Source organism: Strix aluco, chromosome 8, assembly GCF_031877795.1.
Source record: "Strix aluco isolate bStrAlu1 chromosome 8, bStrAlu1.hap1, whole genome shotgun sequence".
Classification (NCBI taxonomy): Eukaryota; Metazoa; Chordata; class Aves; order Strigiformes; family Strigidae; genus Strix; species Strix aluco.
Window position 1 is genome coordinate 32,682,104 of NC_133938.1, and position 19,313 is coordinate 32,701,416.

A 19,313-nucleotide genomic window follows, 5' to 3' on the forward strand; every position below is an offset into this window, starting at 1 on the left:
GTGTGGCTCATTTGCTACCCCTGAGACCAAAATGCTAACAGATCTTGGGCTGCAGAGCCTGGCATCCTCATCCCGGCTCCATCAGCAACCTCAGGAAAGACTTTTCCTCTCTCTGCTTCTCATCCTCTTTCTAGCAAAAAAGTGGTTGTACTAGGTCAAGCCAAGGACCTATAGAACCACATTTTCTATCTCAGGAGCAAAAGCAGACAAATGTGTGTGATAATTCCCTGCCTCCGCCCCATTTCTAGGTCTGGAGACTTCCTGAACCTGACACTTGTCTGGTAAATCCCGATAAATCTGCTTTCTAAGTACGTGTCCTCGGGGTCTTTCTGGCACCCCCAGCAGCCCTTGGCTGTGAGTCCTACTAGTCACTTCTTCTGGCTGGTTTTGAGCCCTGCTCTTGTGGGTTGAGGCTTCCCGTGAGCTCATCGTGTTTCATTTAGCTCCCTGCAAGCCTCCTGCGTGCCCGGGCAGCCCGACTCTCCCCAGCCCGCAGCGGCGCCCTGCCCGTGGAGGCAGCGACAGCGGGGTGGGATGGAGCTGGGTGAGTGGGATGGGCAGGAGGGGTGTCTGCAGGGGCTGCAGCTACCTCTTATTCTTCCCCATGAGCTAGAACCCCGAGGAGGGTGCAGCCAGGAGGTCCTTGGGGTGCTGTGTCCCGTCGATGGGGCGGGCGCCTGTCTGCGCTCCCTGGGCTGGGCGCTCCTCGCTCAGGGTGAGTCAGCCCACGGCACACGTGCTCTTCCTGTTGGGAGTGACTCAGGTGGAGCAGCCGATAAAAACCACCCGAAAAAAACGCAATAGGCAGCCGGTCGCCAGCCCCGTCGTCGCCTGCTGGAACAGGCGCCTTGTGCTCCCTGGCACAAGAAATGGCTGGGCGCTGGCTCCTGCCCTTCTGCTGCCTCGTGGCGTCTCTCCGGCCCGCAGCCTCGAGCACCAACGGAGGAGGAGGTGAGGCCTGGGGAAGGTCGGCTGCTCCTGCTCTCGCACTAACGTGCGATCCGGCGGCTTTGCTCGCAGCCCTGCCCAGTGCTGGAGGGTGCTGGTAACTGGGAGTTGGCTGGGTGCCGCAGGGCACGCTCCCCTCCCGCCTGTGGGATTAAAATTGGATCTGTAGGTGCTTCTCCTTATATTTCCTCTGGGGTTCAATATCTCATGATCATTTAGACTTTTTTTTTTTACTGGCATCCCCTTTAAATAACTTATTTATGTGCAGCTACTTTACTGCTTTCTGTCCAAAGCCTTGCTGCTTGGGTGGGATTCGGGCACGAGCATCGCCCAGGGAGCGGGTGGCTGATCTGCCTGCTGGTGCTGTAACCCAAACCCTTCCCCAAGCCTGAGGAAGAGCTGCAAGCATCCAGGATACAGTTTGCTGTAGCAATGTGTGTGGTGTCTGTGTTTTGTGCGAGTCCGTGGGGCTTATGAGGTGCCCATGGTCCCGCTGCACCCTGTGGGAGGCGGTGAGTCTCCTGCGGTACATAGACTGATGGCAAGCTTTAAAAAAACAGAGGATCCTCTTGCATGTGCAATCGTAGCCGTGAGTGCAATGCAGGGATATTTAAGCGCATTCAGCCCAGTGGTAATTCAATATCAGGGTTTCAGTCATATTGGTGTATAGCGTGGAGATGGGTGTGTTTGGTCAAAATCAGGTTTTCACACGTGTTTTGTAAATACTGAGTGATTTCAGGTTTTTTTGTCTGCAGTACTGGTGCTCTGAAATATGCCCACTGGGCTTGAAGTTGGTCTTTTATCAGTTTTCCTTTAAGTGCAGTGCAACATGATCAGGGGAAAAGTGCTCAGTAAGTGGGTGGTTTTTTTTAAAAAAAAAAAAAAAAGACCTGATTTGCTTTACATGCTACTTGGATAATTATTACAGCAGCCTTAATTGCATGCAAGTTTTAAAATCCTGATGTAGATTCTTTCACCCCCGCCTTCCTGGCAGCTTGTAGGCAACTGCTGCTTTTTCATGGACTCTTGAACTTATTTCTGCGCGTATGTAAAAGCAAGAGTCTAACCAGCCATGCTTTTCTGCTGCAGAAGACTTTCTGAGTTGGGTTGGTGGTGTAAATTAGTCTCCCGTGCTGTTACTCTTCCGGTCCTGGTGCTAGATGTGTACTTGTAATTAGCACACATAATCCTGTTTTGCTTGTGAATGAACTGCTTGAGTCAAATTGGGTTCACGTATGATCTGGTCGAGCGGCAGATGTCAGGGTGCTGCGCAGAGCCTTGCCCGAGCGTGCGTTAGCCTTGGTGGTGTGTGCCTGCACATGATGGCTGAAGGGATCTCCCAGGGTCCGGGGGAGAGTCAGGGTGTGGAGATCAGAGTTCCACCGTGCCAATGGGGTGTCTAACTTGGTGTGTTGGGAAGGAGAAGACACCAAACGGCAGCTCTTGGCTCCCGGTGTGTGGTCTCTCCCTGCCGATGCTGATGGAGCCCCAGGAGACACGGACAGGTCTTCCTGCAGCAAGAAAGCTGCGGGGTTGGGCAATGGGGAAATCCAGGACTTGGGGTAGCAGATGGGACAGCCTTCTGGGTCACTGTCCCAAAAGCACTGAGTGGGGAATGGCTTGTGTTGTCGGGGAGGCTTCGTTGCTTGCAAAGCTCCGTTGGTCTCTTGATGAAAGGAGCAGTCTTTGCAGACCGTATATACAGGGCTATAGGATCTGCTCCTCGCAGACCCAGGACCAACCTCATTTTCCGGTTTTATGAATTTAAGATGACAGTTTAAGAGGTCTGAAGCTGCTCGTCTCCTTCTCCAAGCCTTTCTGATGTGGGAATTTGTCTCAGCACAGCAAGAAAACATTTTTCATGCTTTATTCTCCTGGGCGGGAGCTGGGGGAATGAGGTCCTGCTGGATGTGTGCCACAGACCTCCCTCATCCCAACATAGTGCTGAAGAAATACAGCTGTAAACTTCTCCTCTGTGGAGCCTGTTCTTCTCCACAGCTGTCTGAGAACTGGCTGATCTCAGGGCACCTGGATACAAAAATGATCCTGTCCTCAGCTGGTCCTCATCTTCCAGCAGCTCCTGCATGCTTCATCTCGTTAGCAACTCCGGTGCCTCACTTTTGGTAAAGATTAAACCTGCCTGAACACTCAGATTTCCAGAAGACAACCAGCAACAGGAACAGCTACACTAGTGAGGTGGTGGCAATAACATGGAACAGCATCTTAAATGGCTTCGGATTAGTGAGACCTAACTCCGTGCCAGCACTGGAGACCTGGCTCTTAACATGCAGCAAGACCTAAAAAAAAGGTTTTTGTTCCCTGGGGGAATGGTGCTCATGCCTGTAATTTAGCAACCCAATAAATCCTCCAAATTACGTAGATGTAGGATGATGCGTGGGTGGAGTTTAACTTGATGATCCTTATGGGCCTCTTCCAACTTGAGGTATTCTTTAGTGTGATATTCCATCTTAAGATATTCTTTAGCTTAGGAGGGATGGGGAGTGGGATTGACCCCAAGCAGTGAAGGTGAGCGCAAAGACTTTGAGAATGTCCTGTGCGGCTGCTCTTGGTGGATTGTTTGTCTTGTTTCTGCCCTTTGGTCCCTGGTGATGTCCATTGAGACTCTAGATGCTTTCTCATGCCCTCAGAGGCAGGACTTCTGCACGCGCAGGTCCCCTCCCAGCAGGCTGGGGTGGCAGAAGACCTGCAGCTGGCTCTCGGTCTCCCGGCAGCCAGGCTGCAAGGGAAGAACCGCGTTTGCCAGAGCTGGAAAAAAATCTCTCTCCCTGTTTGCTGGCGCATGAGGTCATCTTTCCCCTTGGCGGCGGCAGTCTTGGCTGCCGCTTGCTGAGTGCCTCCGTCTGGTATGCGGGTGTTAACGGGTGTGTGCGAGGGTGGCGGGTGGTGCCCAGGCCCAGGTGTGAGCGCTGGGTGTTGCGTGCTCGGGCGGCGAGCGCAGGAGGCTTCACCTGGTCCCGGCAATCGCAGACGTGGAGGACAGGGACCTTGTCTCCTCGGGCTAAGCTGTGCCAGAAGAATGCAGGGGAGGAGGAGCCTCCACATGTGTCAAGTACGACCCGCTGTTTGCATCCATGCTGCAGGTTTCTGCTTGTTTTTGGATTTCCTCCACGTCCCTGTGCTGTCAGAGGGGACCTGAGCTGGGGGTGGGCAGCTGGGCCACCTCTCGTGTCCCAAGGAGGTCATCAGTGAGCAGAGTTTCTCGGAGGGAGGTTGAGGATCCCGTGGCATCATCGGGTGTCGTGGAACAGCTAATCAGCAGGCTCTGCACCCCTGCAGACCCTCCTTTTTCCCTCAGGGTGTTTTTGTCCTGCCTGTCTTTGCCAACCATTCTCTCAACTGTGTCTGCTCTCCTCAGTGGCACTGAGCAACTCACCTGAAATAAAGGTCCTCAGGCTTAAACGCTCTAGTATTGGTCACTGAGGGCTTGGCAAGTAGATGAGAGGTGGCTTCAAGAGAAGACCTGGGCAAGGCAATGAAGAAGAGTGTTGGGGCATGTCTGGAGAGATACCTGCCACTGTTCTCCAGGGGTCCTGGCTATAGTGGAATGCAAAACCTCATGCCTGTCCCTCCTGGCATCTGTCATGCAGCAATGTGGGCAGCTACAGCTTTTCTTCCTGAGGAGGGTGGGGTGAGATGACCTGTGTAATCCTGCCAAAACCTTTTTTTAATCTACCTCTTGGCTGGCATGCTTCTGCCAAGCTCCTCTGATCACAAACCACTCCTGATCACCTCTACGCTTGGCCAGGAGGACACTTGCACTGCAGACCTGGATGGAGGGACCTGGTGGAAGTTGGCTGAGCTTTTCCTCCTGGCTTCACTCCTAGTCAGAGGCTGGGTGAAGCAAAACATAACCTCAGGGATCCTTCCCTTTTCCCTGAAGTCACCAGTAAGATTCCCCATGCTTTTCTCAGGATAAGGTTTGGGTTGTTTTGTTTTGTTTTGTTTTCCACCATCTTTGCTTACTCAAAGACCTCATTGTGTTGGAAGGCTTCTGAAAGGATGGAGAATACCCCTGGCCATGCCGCACTGTGGAGAGGGGCTGCTTGGCTCGGGGTGGGATTTGTACATCCTGAACTCTATTGGTAGTGAAAGTGGACATTGCTCTGAAGTGTGGGGATGTGGAGCATGGTGTGGGCACTGGTGGTACAGGGGTGGCTGGTGGACACAGAGAGACGGGGACAGGGCTTGTTCTTAGCAGCGCAAGAAGGGGATGTTTGCATCACCCGTGCTTGTTCCTTGGCCACCAGGGTGGGTTTACAGCTCCACAGCTAGTGCCCTCATCTCTAAGCATCATTTGAGATGACGTGTCTCTCCTCTCCTCAGTCTGCGACTGCAACGGGATGTCCAGGCAGTGCATCTTCGACTGGCACCTCCTGAGGGAGACGGGGAACGGGTACCGCTGCCTCGGCTGCCTGGGCAACACGGAGGGTGCCCACTGTGAGCGCTGCAAGGAGGGCTTCTTCCGTCAGCGGGAGGGGGACTGCTGCCTGCCCTGCCGCTGCCACCCCCAGGGTACGTGGTCACCTGTTGGGAGGGGACGGGGTTGGGTCAGGGATGTGGGGGGCTTAAACCACCTGCTGCCCTGTGTGTCCCTACACCCTGCTGAGCACGTTAGCAAAACAGAACCTCAGGCTCTGGGTCCCTGCACACCGGAGCAGGACAATGCAGGAGGAGCAAGCAGGGCCAGGGGGGATTATCTGGGGAGGTGCCAGAGCCCAGGGCTGTGTTGTTGCACATTAGGTTGTAGGAGCTCCTCCTCCTCCTGGGTGCTTCACTGCTTGGTGCTGGGAGTTTCAAACCCCTCAGCAGCTCCAGGCTGCATCCAAGCTTCAAGACCCACCTGCCTCCCAAAATAATCACAGACTCACAGAATGGTTTGGGTTGGAAGGAACTTTCAAAGATCACCTAGTTCCAATCCCCCCCACCACGGGCAGGGAAACCTTCCACTAGACCAGGTTGCTCAAAGCCCTGTCCAGCCTGTCCCTGAACACTTCCAATGATGGGGCATCCACAACTTCTCTGGATGACCCGTTCCAATGTCTCACCACCCTCATCATAAAACATTTCTTCCTTATGTTCAATCTAAATCTCCTCTCTTTCAGTTTAAAACCTTTGCCCCTTGTTCTGTCACTACTGGCCCTGGTAAAAAGTTTCTCTGTCTTGGCACAACCTCCCCTTCTGAGGCACAACGCTGTGAACTCAGGAATTATCCATTCACTTTTATGATGCAATTAAAAGCCTTTGCAAAGCTTGCCTTTATATACTAAGCCCCTTTTATATATTGAAAGGCCACAATAAGGTCTCCCCAGAGCCTTCTCCTCTCCAGGCTGCACAACCCCAGCTCTCTCAGCCCTTTTCCACACCAGAGCTGTTCCAGCCCTTGGACCATTTTCATGGCCTCCTCCAGATCTGCTCTAACAGGTCCGTGTCTGGTGCTGGGGACCCCAGAGCTGGACACAGTGCTCCAGGGTTTCAGGAGAGCAGAGTAAAGGGAGAGCATCCCCACCCTGGACCTGCTGCCCACACTGCTGGTGATGGCTTTCTGGGCTGCGAGTGCATATTGCCATCTCACGTCCAACTTTTCATCCACCAATACTCCCAAGTCCTCCTCTGCAGAGCTGCACTCCATCCCTCCCTCCATCCATCCCTCCCTCCATCCATCCCTCCCTCCATCCCCAAGTCTGTACTGGTATTGGGGATTGCCCTGACCCAGGTGCAGGACCTTGCACTTGGCTTTATTGAACTTCATGGGCCCACTCCTCCAGGCTGTCAAGGTCCCTCTGGATGGCATCCCTTCCTCTCAACATCTCCAATCCCTGCCTCACCAAGAGGGACCCTGCTCCGCTCTACCCTGAATTTGACGGGTGGCCATGAACCTGCTGAAGCCCACCAGGAGCTGCCCTGTGGCGACCTGCTTGCCCCTCCCAGCTGCCATCCTTATCTCCAGGATGGCAGCCAAACCCCAGTGCAGGAGCAGCGGCTTTTGCCAGCTTTGAGAGTGAGGCTGATGCTTCCTGCATGTCGCAATGTTTGGCAGGCTCTGCAAAGGCATTTAATTGCATTGTAAAAGTGAAAGGGTAATTCCTGAGTTTGTGGTGTGCTTCAGGAGAGGAGGCCATGCAAAGTACTGCGGTGCTTGGGATGGACAGGAGGCTTCAGCCTCTCCAGCTCTGGAGTGTTTTCCATGGGTCTTGTGGTGGTTACACAGTAGATGTGATGACTCCTTCATCCTCATCAGGTTTTGGCTTGCTCTGCAAGTAGGTATAGCTCGTACATCTTGCACTGAGGTGCTGTAGATATTGAAATGCCTGTTGGTCCCTGTCAACACAGCAAGATCACTAGAAGCACCATCTGAACATGAAAAACAGAGGGCAAGAGGACAGAGCAATAGGCTTTAAGGTGGTGGGAGGGTGAATATCCGCTTACCTGCCCCCCGCCTCTCCCCTCGGTGCCTGCATGTGCACAGAGGTAGGTCAGAAACCAAAGATCCTGACATGGCCCTTGGCCCCATAGGATCCTTGCAGAGGCACCAAAATCAAGTTCTACAGATGTCTACTAGCAGAAGGTCTGGCAAAAAAGAAAAAATTCTCTGCTTGGTTTGTATGCCCTGGAGTCTGTCTTCTGTCCTCAATAACGTTCATGGTAGGGAAGAGGATCCTTGTCCTGGGCACCTGGTCAATGCCTGCTGGGATTTATCCCCTCCAAGTCTCCTGTGTCAGCTGGGGGGGCTGGAGCAGCTTTAACAGCCAGACCTGGTGTCTCAGTCCTGTGCTGGGATCTTAGGGGGGTACCTGTCACTGGGGCTGGGTTGCTGCTGAAATGACAGTGTGGTGCTTTGCTCCTCTGTCCCACCAGCAGCATTGCTGGGAGGGCGTGGGGAGGTGCCTGTCTGAACCTCTCCTTCCCCTCTTTCCGCAGGCGCCCTCAGCCCACAGTGCAACAGCGATGGCTGGTGCAGCTGCAAACCCGGTGTGATGGGCAAGAAGTGTGACCAGTGCCAGCCGGGCTTTGAGTCCCTCACCGAGGCTGGGTGCCAGAGGAGCGGGCAGTAAGTGCTGGTGACCATCAGTGTCATGGGAACAGCTGGAGGCCAGCCTCCAGAGCTCTCCCAGCCGCTGTAAAGAGCCTGTGCTGGCTGAAAACACCCTGTGCAAGGGCAGAGGCAGTTTGTTTCGTGGCAGCACACCAATAGCCTTAAGCTCACCTCGCTTGGAGAGAGCAGGCTCGAGCGGGGCTGGACCTCCATTCCAGCCTGCAGAGCTTGCTGTCACGCAATAGCATCAAAATCTGAGCTTAACCACACTCTGAAGTGATTGCTTTATTATCCAGATAACACCAAACAGGCAACAGCCAGACTAGCTGATGTAAAATCAAACCTGCCCAGGCGTGAGTCTGCCTGGGGTCAGCGCCTCTCATGAAGACTGCCCCCATGCAAAGACATGCATGTGAAAATCAACCCCTTCCTTTGCATGAAGCCCTGTTTAAAGACCTTTCAAAGCATTTCTGCTTTGGCTTCCTCAGTGCTGTGTCCTCTTCCTCCTTGCTTCACCCTGTCATTCCAACTTTGGGGCCCCTGGCATGCAAAGGGTGGGGGCAAGGGGTGGCTTCCTGCAGTCGTGCTGCTATGCCTGGCCTCCTGCCCAAGCCTTCCAGTGGTGTTGCTGCCTCTTGGAACTCAGCCAGGGTCTATTTAACTTAGCTAGGGTTTATTAAGCTCAGCAGAGCTTTGCTTTGCTCTTATAGGTGGGTCTGGTGCACCAGGGTGTCCTGGGGCAGTAGCATTGGGCACTCTCTCAGCCTGGCATCCACACTGCTGCAGCTGGATTACTTAGAGAGATGGCTGCTCTGATTATTTTCCCCCTTCTAGGACGGGACTGGTAGTTGGGGGATTCTGTGCTGTCTTGTATAACAGCTGGGGCACTGAGCTCCCAGGCTAACCTAGAAATCCAGGTAGAGGTTCCCGCTGTCCCTGTTGCAGGAGCCTGCAGTGTGAGTGTGACCCAGCTGGCAGCGTAGGGGGCTGCCTCTCCGGCCGCTGTGTCTGCAAGGCGAGCACTACTGGAGAGCGGTGCGAGAGGTGGGTGTCAGGAGGACTTGCCGGACCACTGCATGGCATGTCCTCCACCTCCCTGGCAGTTGTGCATGCCCATCTCGCCGTCCCAGCCTGGCGATGATCTTGAACTGTGGCAATGGCTGTGTTGCATGGCCAGGGCTGGTTGTGTTGGCCAGGAAGAGGAGAAAATGGACTTCAATGTTGTCACCTTCTTGTGTTTTTCCAGGTGCAAACAAAGCTTCTATAACTTGGATGCCAGAAACCCCGCAGGATGCTCCCCCTGCTTTTGTTACGGGCACTCAGCTGCGTGTGTTAGCGCGGACAACCACAGCATCTACAACATCACCTCCACCTTCCAGCAAGGTGAAGCCCGAGCAGCACATCCCTACAGCTCCTGGGGGTGTTTGCCATCCCTTCTTGATGTGCTGGAGGAGCCACCTGATTTGCAGCCCTGCTGGGAGTCCCTGTGCTTTGATGGGTGGGATGGCTTGACTGTAGGCAGAAGTAGGGTGTGAGGGTTGGGAGGAGCATAGGCTTGCTTCATGATGTCTTTCCTGTCACTTGGGAGGAGACCTCTATGCCCAGCCTGGTTTGTTTATGGATGTATTGGCACAGGGATATCTACGGTGCCCCCTCAAAGGCCAAGGGGTAGGAAGTTGGAGGATTTTGATAAGACACAGCTGGAGTCCTGGAAATACCTTCCCTGTCTCACCTGTCTGCTCTTTGTTGGTGCTCCAGGTGCTGAAGGCTGGCGAGGTGTCCACGAAAGCAGCTCCCCAGCCCAGCTCCAGTGGTCCCCACGCCATCAGGATGTCTTCATAGCAGCGAGGAGATCGGAGCCAATTTACTTTGTGGCACCCGGTAGGTGTGGGATCAGGGAGGGAGGGAGAGATGACAGTGTCCCCTTTGCTTGGTCTGATCCTGTGAACCAAGCTTTTGGGAGGAAGGCAAGATGTTAAGCCTCTTAATTTTCTCCTTCCCTTCCCTTCCCAGCAAAATTCCTTGGGAACCAGCAGCTGAGCTACGGCCAGACACTCTCCTTCGATTACCGCCTGGACCGAGGAGGACGCCAACCATCTCCACACGATGTGGTCCTGGAAGGAGATGGCCTGAGAGTCACTGCCCCCTTCTTGCCCCAGGGGAAGGTCCTGCCCTGTGGCATCAGCCAGACATACACGTTCAGGTAAAGAGGCATGCTGGAGTGCAGGGTGTGCAAGAAAGGCCATGGCTTCAAGGAGCTCCTGGATTCAGCTGTGATTCCTTGGAGGTGACAAATGGTTGCCTGATTTGGGCTGGATGCATCTCAGGTGTTTCTCTCCTGGGTGAGGAGGTTACTTTGTGAGAGGGGCAGTAGAAAATCTGGCTTGAGGTTGGGCTGAGTACTTTGCCTAGGGTCAGTCGCATGGGTGGAGGTTATTCCCAAAGCCTTAAGCTCAGGAGGGAGATGGGTGAGGACTGCTGCATTTTCTTGATGAGCCATCTCATTTTCTTGAAACCGGTTCTGCTTCTCCCTCCTCCCACTGGCAGGTTGGATGAGCAGCCGAGCAGCAAGTGGAGCCCGAGGCTGAATCACTTTGAATATCGCAGGCTGCTGGGAAACCTGACAGCTCTCTGGATCCGAGCCACCTTTGGGGAGTACAGTAAGTGGGGGGAGCGCTTGCAAGCACGAGGTTGGCTTCTTGTTGCTGGGGATGCCAAGTCTCCAGATGGAGATACCTTTGCTAAAACATATTAAAAAATAATAATAAATTTTTTAAAAGTGCCCTAAGATAGACAAAATTAAATTATGAAGAGATTGAGCAGGATGACAACAGTGGGGACCTTGGCTCTGGTCCATCTGCCTGTGGATGTTGTAATGAAACACACAACCTGGGGGACTTGCAGGTGGAGCTGCTGGCCCCCACGGGTGACCGGCTGTATCTCCCTCCAGGCACCGGTTACATCGACAACGTCACCCTGGTGTCGGCACAGCCCGTCCCCGGAGTCCCGGCTCCCTGGGTGGAGCGCTGCGAGTGCCCGCCGGGGTACCAGGGGCAGTTCTGCGAGAGCTGTGCCCATGGCTACCGCAGAGATGCCCCTGGCCTGGGGCCCTTCAGCATCTGTGTGCTGTGCAATTGCCAGGGGGGAGGAATTTGTGATCCCGACACCGGTAAGAGAAGCCACCACCGTGCTGTGCTTGTAGGGCGGATGGGATCGCAGGGCGGCTGCCTGCGTTGAGCTGTGGGCGGGGGTGGGGGGCACTGAGTGGGGAGAGATCATTGACTTGGAGGACTGGAGTGTGGGGAACATCACGGGCAAAACTCCCCAGAGCCTAGAAGTGCTGTGGTCAGAAATAGAGGTAAGATGCATTTGGATCAAATTGGGTTTAGATAATGCTCACTGGAGAGAGAAAAAGCATCTCCTACTGTCTGGATAACAAGAAAAACTTTTCTTCTGACTTTTTGTTCTAAAGGAAAGTGTGGTAACCCATCAGGTTGAATGGGGCTCTAAGCAACCTGATTTATTTGAAGATGTCACTGCTCATTGCAGGGGGGGTGGACTAGATGGCCTTTAAAGGTCCCCTCCAACCCAAACCATTCTATGATTCTATGTGGTGTGAGTAGATATCAGCAATGTGAACATGTTTTACTACCTGTCTTGATAAAACAGCCCACAGTGTTGCCATGTAAAGTCAAAGTAATGCAAAGTTAATCTGTCAGTATTTTCCAAATCTGAATTGGAATTTCCAAATACCAGAGCATTGAACAGGAGGCACAAAAGGCTCCCCGGGAGCTATATGAGCTCTGAAAAATGAGATCCAGTCACCTCTGGGTGATGATGGCCAGCCTCCATGCTGTGGGATGGGCTCCTCCCTGGGGTCCCACTGGTCTCCCATTGCAGGAGCAGGGCACAGTCCTTCCCGCATGGTGACGGGTTGATGGGCAGAGAAATGAAGCGTGTATAGGCAGACGTGGGGATTGCAAGGGCTCCAGTGGAGGGTGCTGGACCACAGGTACTCATGCAGTGGGGGGTGGCATGACCACCAGCATGGCGTGGTGAGGGGGTGGAGTGGAGGAGGGTGTCCCACCGGCGGTGAGAGCAAACTGCCCTAAGCCCTTTCCTTCCTCCTTCAGGTGAATGCTACTCGGGAGACGAAAACGTGGGCAACAGTGTCAGCTGCCCCTTTGGCTTCTACCGAGAGCCCCGGCAGCCGCACGGCTGCAGGACGTGCCCCTGTGGCAATGGCCAAGGCTGCTCGGTGGTGCCAGGTGGCGAGGAGGTTGTCTGTGACCACTGCCCTGCTGGAGCTGCTGGTAATGCCTTCGCCCAGGTCTCTTCTGCTCTGCCTTTCCCCACATTTTCAACCCACTGTACAGGAAGATGCAGGTGTCAGCAGGGCAGGATGATGGGAGGCAGTTGGATCATCCCATCTTCTCATGCCAGTTGGCCTATGGCGTTGCTGCTCCTGCCTGTAATGGTGTTTCAGCCCCAAGGGCTGTGCAAACACATGTTGCCCTGCCCTGGGAAAGGTTCTTATCTAAACAGATAATGTGGATGGAAAAAGGATGGGGGGGAGGAAGGCAAGTGGAAAAATAGGAAAAAAAATGAATAGGAAACGACTCACCTGAGGTCAGTTGTTGCACCAAGCTTTCCAGAGTCTGACCAGAGCGTCGTGTGTTGTCTGTGGTGGTGAGGAGAGTGCAGATGCTGTTGTGCCAGCCCCGATGGGGACAAATGCCCCCATTTCTGTGGGGCAGAGGGAGTGAGGCAGCCTCTGCCTTTTGGGCAAGAGCGTGAGTTTTGCCTGTACCTCTTTTCCCAGGGGCCAACTGTGAGTACTGTGCTGATGGCTATTTTGGAGACCCAGTGGCCTCCCGGCCCTGCCAGCCGTGCCAGTGCAATGGCAACGTGGAGCCCAACGCCGTGGGCAACTGCGACCGCCGGACAGGCGAGTGCCTCAAGTGCATCTACAACACCGCCGGCTTCTACTGCGACCGCTGCAAAGACGGCTTCTTCGGGAACCCCCTGGCCCCCAATCCTGCTGACAAGTGCAGAGGTGAGAGATGGGCACTGACTGGGCTGGGGATGAGTAAGAAAATCCATGCTGGAGTGTGGAGTGGCTTGGTGGGAAGGGGAATGCTGCAAAAGCTGAGGGTGGAAAGCGGGAGCAGAGAGCAGGAATGGGAGCACAGGGCTAAATGGTGGGAGGAAAGCAGGGGAGAGGATGGATGGAAGGATGTGCTGAGACTTGAGGTGGGGACAGGCTCCTTTGAACCTGTGCTGCTCTGACCTGCAGCCTGCACCTGCGATTCGGCTGGTGCCGAGCCCCTGAAGTGTGGGAGTGATGGGAGCTGCATCTGCAAGCCCGGCTTTGAGGGTCCCAGCTGCGAAGAGAGTGAGTGCCCGGCTTGTTACGGCCAGGTGAAAGCCCAGGTGAGCATCTGTGCCAGCCCCGGGGCCACTGAGAGGCAAGGGGTGCAGCAGTACGTTTACCCTCAGGCATCTTCTGCTGTGAGTGAGAAGTGATCTTGCAGGCTGTGCCTGAACTCTGGGTTTGTAGCCAATTCAACTGATAAAAAACCAATGACCTAGAGATGCTGGCTGCCTGTGCCCCATGCAAAAATGAGCCTTTGCTTTGCTCTCCATCCTCTGGCTGGACTGTGGACCTGGTCCCACCCTGGTCTTTCCACCATGGGTTTGGCATCCTACTGGCTGATGTCCTGGTCTGCTGTGGTTGTAGGTGGACCTGTACCTGCAGCAGCTGGTGGAGCTGGAGCTGCTGTTCTCAGAGGTGCAAGCTGGTGGTGGGGCCGAGAACCAGGAGCTGGAGAGGAGGATGCAGCTGGCTGAGGAGATGCTGCGGACCATCCTTGGGGAAGCCTTGAGCCTGCAAGGTACCACCCGCCTGATCCCCTTGGATGGGGCCACCTGTGCTGTATCGGGGGAGGGTTTTGCTGCCTGTGCCTTTTTGCTCAGTGATGAGTTTCTCTTCAGCCTTCCTCTTTCCTTCTCACCAGCCTCTGACAGGTCTCTGGAAAACCGTGTGGCCAGGATGAAGGGGCAAGGGTCCAGCTCCCAGAGCCGCTTGGATGAGATCAAGGCAACAGTGGAGAGGCTGAGGTCTCTTGGGAACCAGTACGAGAGGCAGGTGCAGGACACCCGGCGGCTGCTGGAGACAGCCAGGCTGGACCTGGACCGCAGTGGAACCGCTCTGCGTCGGGTGGTAAGAGCATCCTTGTGTGACGTGCTCCTAGGGTAGCCCAGGGATGAAAAAAATCCATGGAGAAAGCAAGAACTTAATGTATTCTAACTATTGCATTCATTTTGTGAGTGTGGAAGATATTCTGGTGGTCCTTTTTGTAGGGCTGGGACCTGGAGAGGTGCTGGCAGGGGTCTCTGGGGGGCTGTGGATGTTTAATATAAGTTTAATAATAAGTTACCTCTTTTATTGCTGAATTGGATGGAGGGCAGGGAAGAGCACTCACACCTCTCTTCCTCTCTCCTCAGACCATTCCTGTTTCAAACCTTCCCGGGGGCTCAAATCAGTTCTTGATGCTTGCCCAGGAGGCTCTGAGACTGGCCAATAGGTGAGTCACTCTTGTCATCAGCTGAGAGAGAGGGGAGGGGGACTGAGATCCTGCTGGGTTCCCAGAAGGCACTTTCTGGGGGTCCTTGCCTAGCCACCAGCCTACAGCTGCCACAACCTCTGTGCCAGCCCTGGAGCAGGGGAAGATGCAGCTGCTGGACTGGCTTTGCTGCCTGACAGAACTGGTTTTGGTTGCCTTTGGGGGTAATGTTGGGTGTGTTTCAGAAGCATCTTTGGGGTCAGAGTTTGGCCCATGGGTTTTCAGTTGGAACAGGCAGCATCTGCCTCCCCCCTGGGTGTTTCTCTACCCTTGGGAGATGCAGGAGGGACAAGCAAAAATACAGGTCCCCCTTCTCAAACACGCTGCATTTCGTGAGAGGGCGTGATCCAGCATCGCTGAATGCAACGGTAAAGGATGTTGGTGGAGAAAACCTCAGGTGGGAAACCTTTCTCATGAGCCTCCCCTCCGTGCTTTCCAGCCACTCGCAAGCCGCCAACACCATCGAGCAAGCCGCGAGGGCAGCACAGGAGGACGCGCAGCAGGCGCTGGAGCTGGCGCGCACAGCCGCCGGCGGAGAGGCAGCCATCGCCGGCTCCCTGCGAGGGCTGCTTGGGAAGTGAGTGGAGGCTGCGTTTGCCTGCGTGTCATGGTGGGATGTGGGGGGCAGGAGGGGTTGCCCAAGCATCGGTGCACCCTTCTCTGCCTCCCACCTGAGAAACACGCAGACACCTGCCTGGACTTTGGGTGCTGGTATGTCTGAGCGGTGGAGATGGAGGGTTCGCAGCTCTGCAGAGCATCTGCTTCCCACTCCACAGACCACGACGCTCCCGGGGGCCTGCCTGCAGCTGGGGGAAGGGGTTTAATGTTGTGTGTGTGAACAGGCTCCCGGGGATGACTTCCAGGTGTGGATGCAATTCTGGGCTGGGTTTAGCCCGAGGGTAGATTTAGCTCCATGTTGTCTGGGTGGCTCTCTTGGTCGGGCTGGTGCCTCTCTAGAGCTCACCACGGTGCTGGGATTTTGCACACCACTGGTGGGGTGCGAGCCAACAGCTTCAAACAGAGTTAAGGACCTGAACAGAGGTGTGCTGGAGGAAGCATCCAGTGGTAGGACAGGGATTAGTAGAGCCACCGTGGAGCCTGTGAGGTTTCAGCTGGTGCGAAACACCTTTGATTTCTGTAGTGCGAGTGAGGAGCTGGCAGATGCCCCACTTGGCAGAGGGGCTGAGATGCAGGGGATGTTTGCAATTAGCTTTCTCTGTCTTATGAATCTGCATGGGGCCTTGGAGAGTGCGAACAAGTCAATGTAGGAGCCAGCATTAATGCTGTGGTGGGGGGTTGACAGCTTGGCTTGTACCATGTTCTTCAACCTCACACCTGTGCAGGTATGAGGAGCTGAAGTTGCTGGCTGGAGGCCTGAAGACTGAGGCTGACGGGATGGCCTCTGAGGCAGACAAGGCTTATCAGGGCAGCCTGGTGCTCCTCAGCTCCCTGTCCCGCCTGACGAAGACCAACATTGGGTCCTTTGAGGTGAGGGCTTTGTGCCTGTGGGACCAGGAGATCCCCTTTTGCTCTCCCTTACACCTTTCCTGCTATCCTGCCAGCAGCTCAGCCCTTCCCAGGGCTCCATCCGCGTTGGAGAGCCACTGGATATGCATCTCCCCACCCTTTTGCTCCTGTAGCCAGCTGTGGCACAAGGAGCAAGAGAAAAGCATCTGTTGCTGCTTGCTGTGGTTCCCAGCGAGCACTGGGGAGATGCTGGGACCCGCCGGTAGTCATCAACTCTCTGTGTTTCAGGGGGAGGCAACCCGGCTGAAGCAGGATGCCAGTGCTCTCCTGAGCCTGGTGGACACCTCCATGGCACAGTACAGGCAGCTGCAGAGCCGCACGGGGCGCTGGGAGGAAGAAATCAAGCAGCTGCTGCAAAGGGGAGAGGGCGAGAGAGCGGTAAGAGATTGGCTGGGGGGCTGCGACTTGAGTCATCTTCACTGTGAGCTGGAGCCTTGGTGGGATGCCTGTGGCACCACCGCTACTACGTGCTGTCCTAGCCTGTTCACTGACGTGGGTGTAGCTCTGCCTGCCTGCTGCAGGATGGTAGCACCCTTCCTCAGAAACACAGTTGCTTGGGGCTGGTCTTCTGGAGCTGGTGGGAGACCTCACCGTGTGCGTGGAGCTGCTGGTACAGGGTCTTGTCTGCACGTGTCCCCCATGTGAAGCAGGTTGAAGACCTGTTCCTGGAAGGATTAGAGCTAAGATGACTCAGGATGGCTGGAGCTGGTTGAGGAGCACCAGCACAAGCCTCTGCTGACAGATAGGTTGTGGTAGCCTTGATTCAGAGGCAACAGCAGGCATTTGGGAACGGGCTGATGGGTCTTCTCTGCCAGTGCGGCTCCTTGCAGGCGGCTCTGGGACTGTCTGATGCTCCCCGTACTGTGTCCTTCATCCGCCCGTTGTGTCCCTTTGGCCCGTTGCAGACACTGACTCAGCTGCTGTCCAGAGCCAACCTTGCCAGGAGCACAGGCCTGCAAGCCGTGAGCGCTGGCAACGCCACCTTCTACGAGGTGGAACAGATCCTGAAGAGCCTCCGGGGTAATGTCCTAGAAACCCCTCCTTTCCCCTCCCTTGTCGGATCTCGCAAAGGTAGCGCAGCTTCATTTCCACATGTGTTTGTTTCAGAGTTTAACCTGCAAGCAGATGACAAGAAAAGGGAAGCCGAAGATGCCATGAGGAGGCTACCGATTATCAGCAGCATGGTTGCAAGTGCCAGGGAGAAGACAGATAGAGCTGAAGCGATCCTGGGCAGCGCCGCTTCGGAATCCAAGGCGGCCAGCAGAGCGGCAGGGAAAGCAAAGGAGATCACCATGGGGATCCAGCAGGTGAGGGCAAGCCCTTGTGCTGTGGCTGGCAGAAAAGGGTTTGGAAGGGAAAACCTTTGGCAACTCCAATGGGTCTTCATGGTGGACCTGATGCATTGACTTTTTGGCTGACTTTTTGTCTATAGCAGATCCGTCAGAGATAATAGAGTTGGCTGTAGATGAGCGGGTGCATGGGGATCTTTGCAGGCATGTTTGTCCCATGAGGATCTCTGTGGCATCTCTCTGTAGCCACCTTTTGGTGACCAAGGGGATTTTTCATTTCTACAGTCTGAGTTGCTGGCAGGCTGTGAGCTCCCAGAATTGGCGTTGGTGGGTTCAACTCCCAGACTCTGTGTTGTAATTCCCAAGGGGTTCGCTGATGTCTGCGGGAGGGGTTGAGCCGTAACCATAGAAACAACTCTCTGGAGCAACTGGTGGGAGCACACGAAGGATGCAGGAAAGACCTACAATAATTTTGGGTCCCTGTGGAAAGAACCAGTTTCCACCAGTTCCATGCCCTGGTGCACCCAGACTGATTTCAGCCATGCTCTGCCTTTCTGGAAGTCCCTTTGCCTTTTCTAGGAGATCACACAGCTGAAGGTGGAAGCCAACAAGTCGGCTGATGGCGTCCTCGCCCTAGAGAAGGCAGTGGCCACCCTGCAGCGTGAAGCCAAGGAAGTGGATGGTGAATTTGAGAGGAAGCTCAAGGAGGTTGAGGCAGATGCTGCAGTGATACAGGAGGTGGGTGGCCATCTCTCTTGCCTTGCCCCCTTCCCTGTTGACATTTGGGTGAGACTTCACCTTACAGCTGCTGCCTTCCCTTCTTCAGACAGCTGAGGAAGCTCAGAGGGTCCACGCCAAGGCTGGCCGGGCAGGGGTGGTCGTGCAGGAGACATTAAGCGCCCTGGAAGAGCTGCTGCGTCTGATGAGTAGGTTTTGTGACGCTGCTGTAGAGTGTGGATTGCTGGGGTCTGGGCAGAGGGACTCGGAGTTGTGTGGGAAGCTGCCTCAGACAACGCCTGTAAACAGGCTGGGCAGCAGGATGGAAATGAATTATCTAGAAAGATCTAGTCCTCAGATTCCATGAATTGTTCCCTCTTCCTTGTTTTCATCCTGTGCAACAGACCAACCTGGTGCTGTGGATGAGGACGGCCTGAAACAGCTCGAGATGAATTTTAGCAAAGCCAAAACCAGAAGCAACCAGCTGAAGGATGAGATGTTGGAGCTGGAGCAGACAGCTGCGCTGCAGAAGGCCCAGGTGCGGACACTGGAGAGCAGCATTGATGAGATCCTGGCGGATATTAAGAACCTGGAGGCTATCCAGGAGAGTCTTCCTCCAGGCTGTTACAACACAAAAGCCATTGAATTGCCGTGAGGGAGCTCTGGAAAGGCTGCAGCGACCGCCAGGCTGTGAAGGCAGGAGAGCCTGGCCCAGCTGCCCTCCCCAAACCCAGCAGGACCAGCTGTGTTTGATTGCAGTGAACTCGTCCTTACCCTCAAGTTAAGTGTGGCGACTGAAGTTCGCATCGTCACACTGGCCTGGTTTTTCAAAGTAGTCCGTCCCTCGGTCACAGGAGGAAGGAGACGTCCGGTTGTGTGAAGGTGCTATTGTGACTGCACGACATCCCATTCCTACAACATTTCTGAGGTGCAGATGGGGTTGCTTTGTTCAGAGCCTTGGGAGTTTGCATTGTTCAGAGCCTGAAGTTCACAGCTGAGAGGTTCTCCATCCCCCGTGGATCCCCTCTCCTGGTCTGGCACACACAGAAGGACTAGAGTCTCTGTCCTTACATCCAACACTGACACCACCACCACTCCTTGTGTTCTCTGTGGGGTCTTCCTCACCTTCGGTATCGCAGGAGGCAGGGAGTG

At 54.8% G+C, this 19,313-nt stretch overlaps 1 protein-coding gene across 1 annotated transcript; it reads left to right on the forward strand.

The window, feature by feature from the left end:
- The first annotated feature begins 869 nt into the window (after positions 1–869).
- LAMC2 (laminin subunit gamma 2) lies at positions 870–19,048 on the forward strand. The gene is made up of 23 exons (XM_074833094.1): positions 870–951; positions 5,293–5,481; positions 7,888–8,017; positions 8,948–9,046; positions 9,249–9,385; positions 9,761–9,883; positions 10,016–10,205; positions 10,550–10,662; positions 10,953–11,171; positions 12,136–12,315; positions 12,825–13,058; positions 13,299–13,435; positions 13,743–13,896; positions 14,020–14,225; positions 14,510–14,589; positions 15,068–15,205; positions 15,972–16,116; positions 16,384–16,533; positions 17,061–17,175; positions 17,263–17,462; positions 18,024–18,182; positions 18,271–18,370; positions 18,566–19,048. Exons 1-23 carry the CDS (start codon positions 870–872, stop codon positions 18,814–18,816), a joined length of 3,531 nt encoding a protein of 1,176 aa, XP_074689195.1. The 3' UTR covers positions 18,817–19,048.
- Positions 19,049–19,313: the final 265 nt, after the last annotated feature.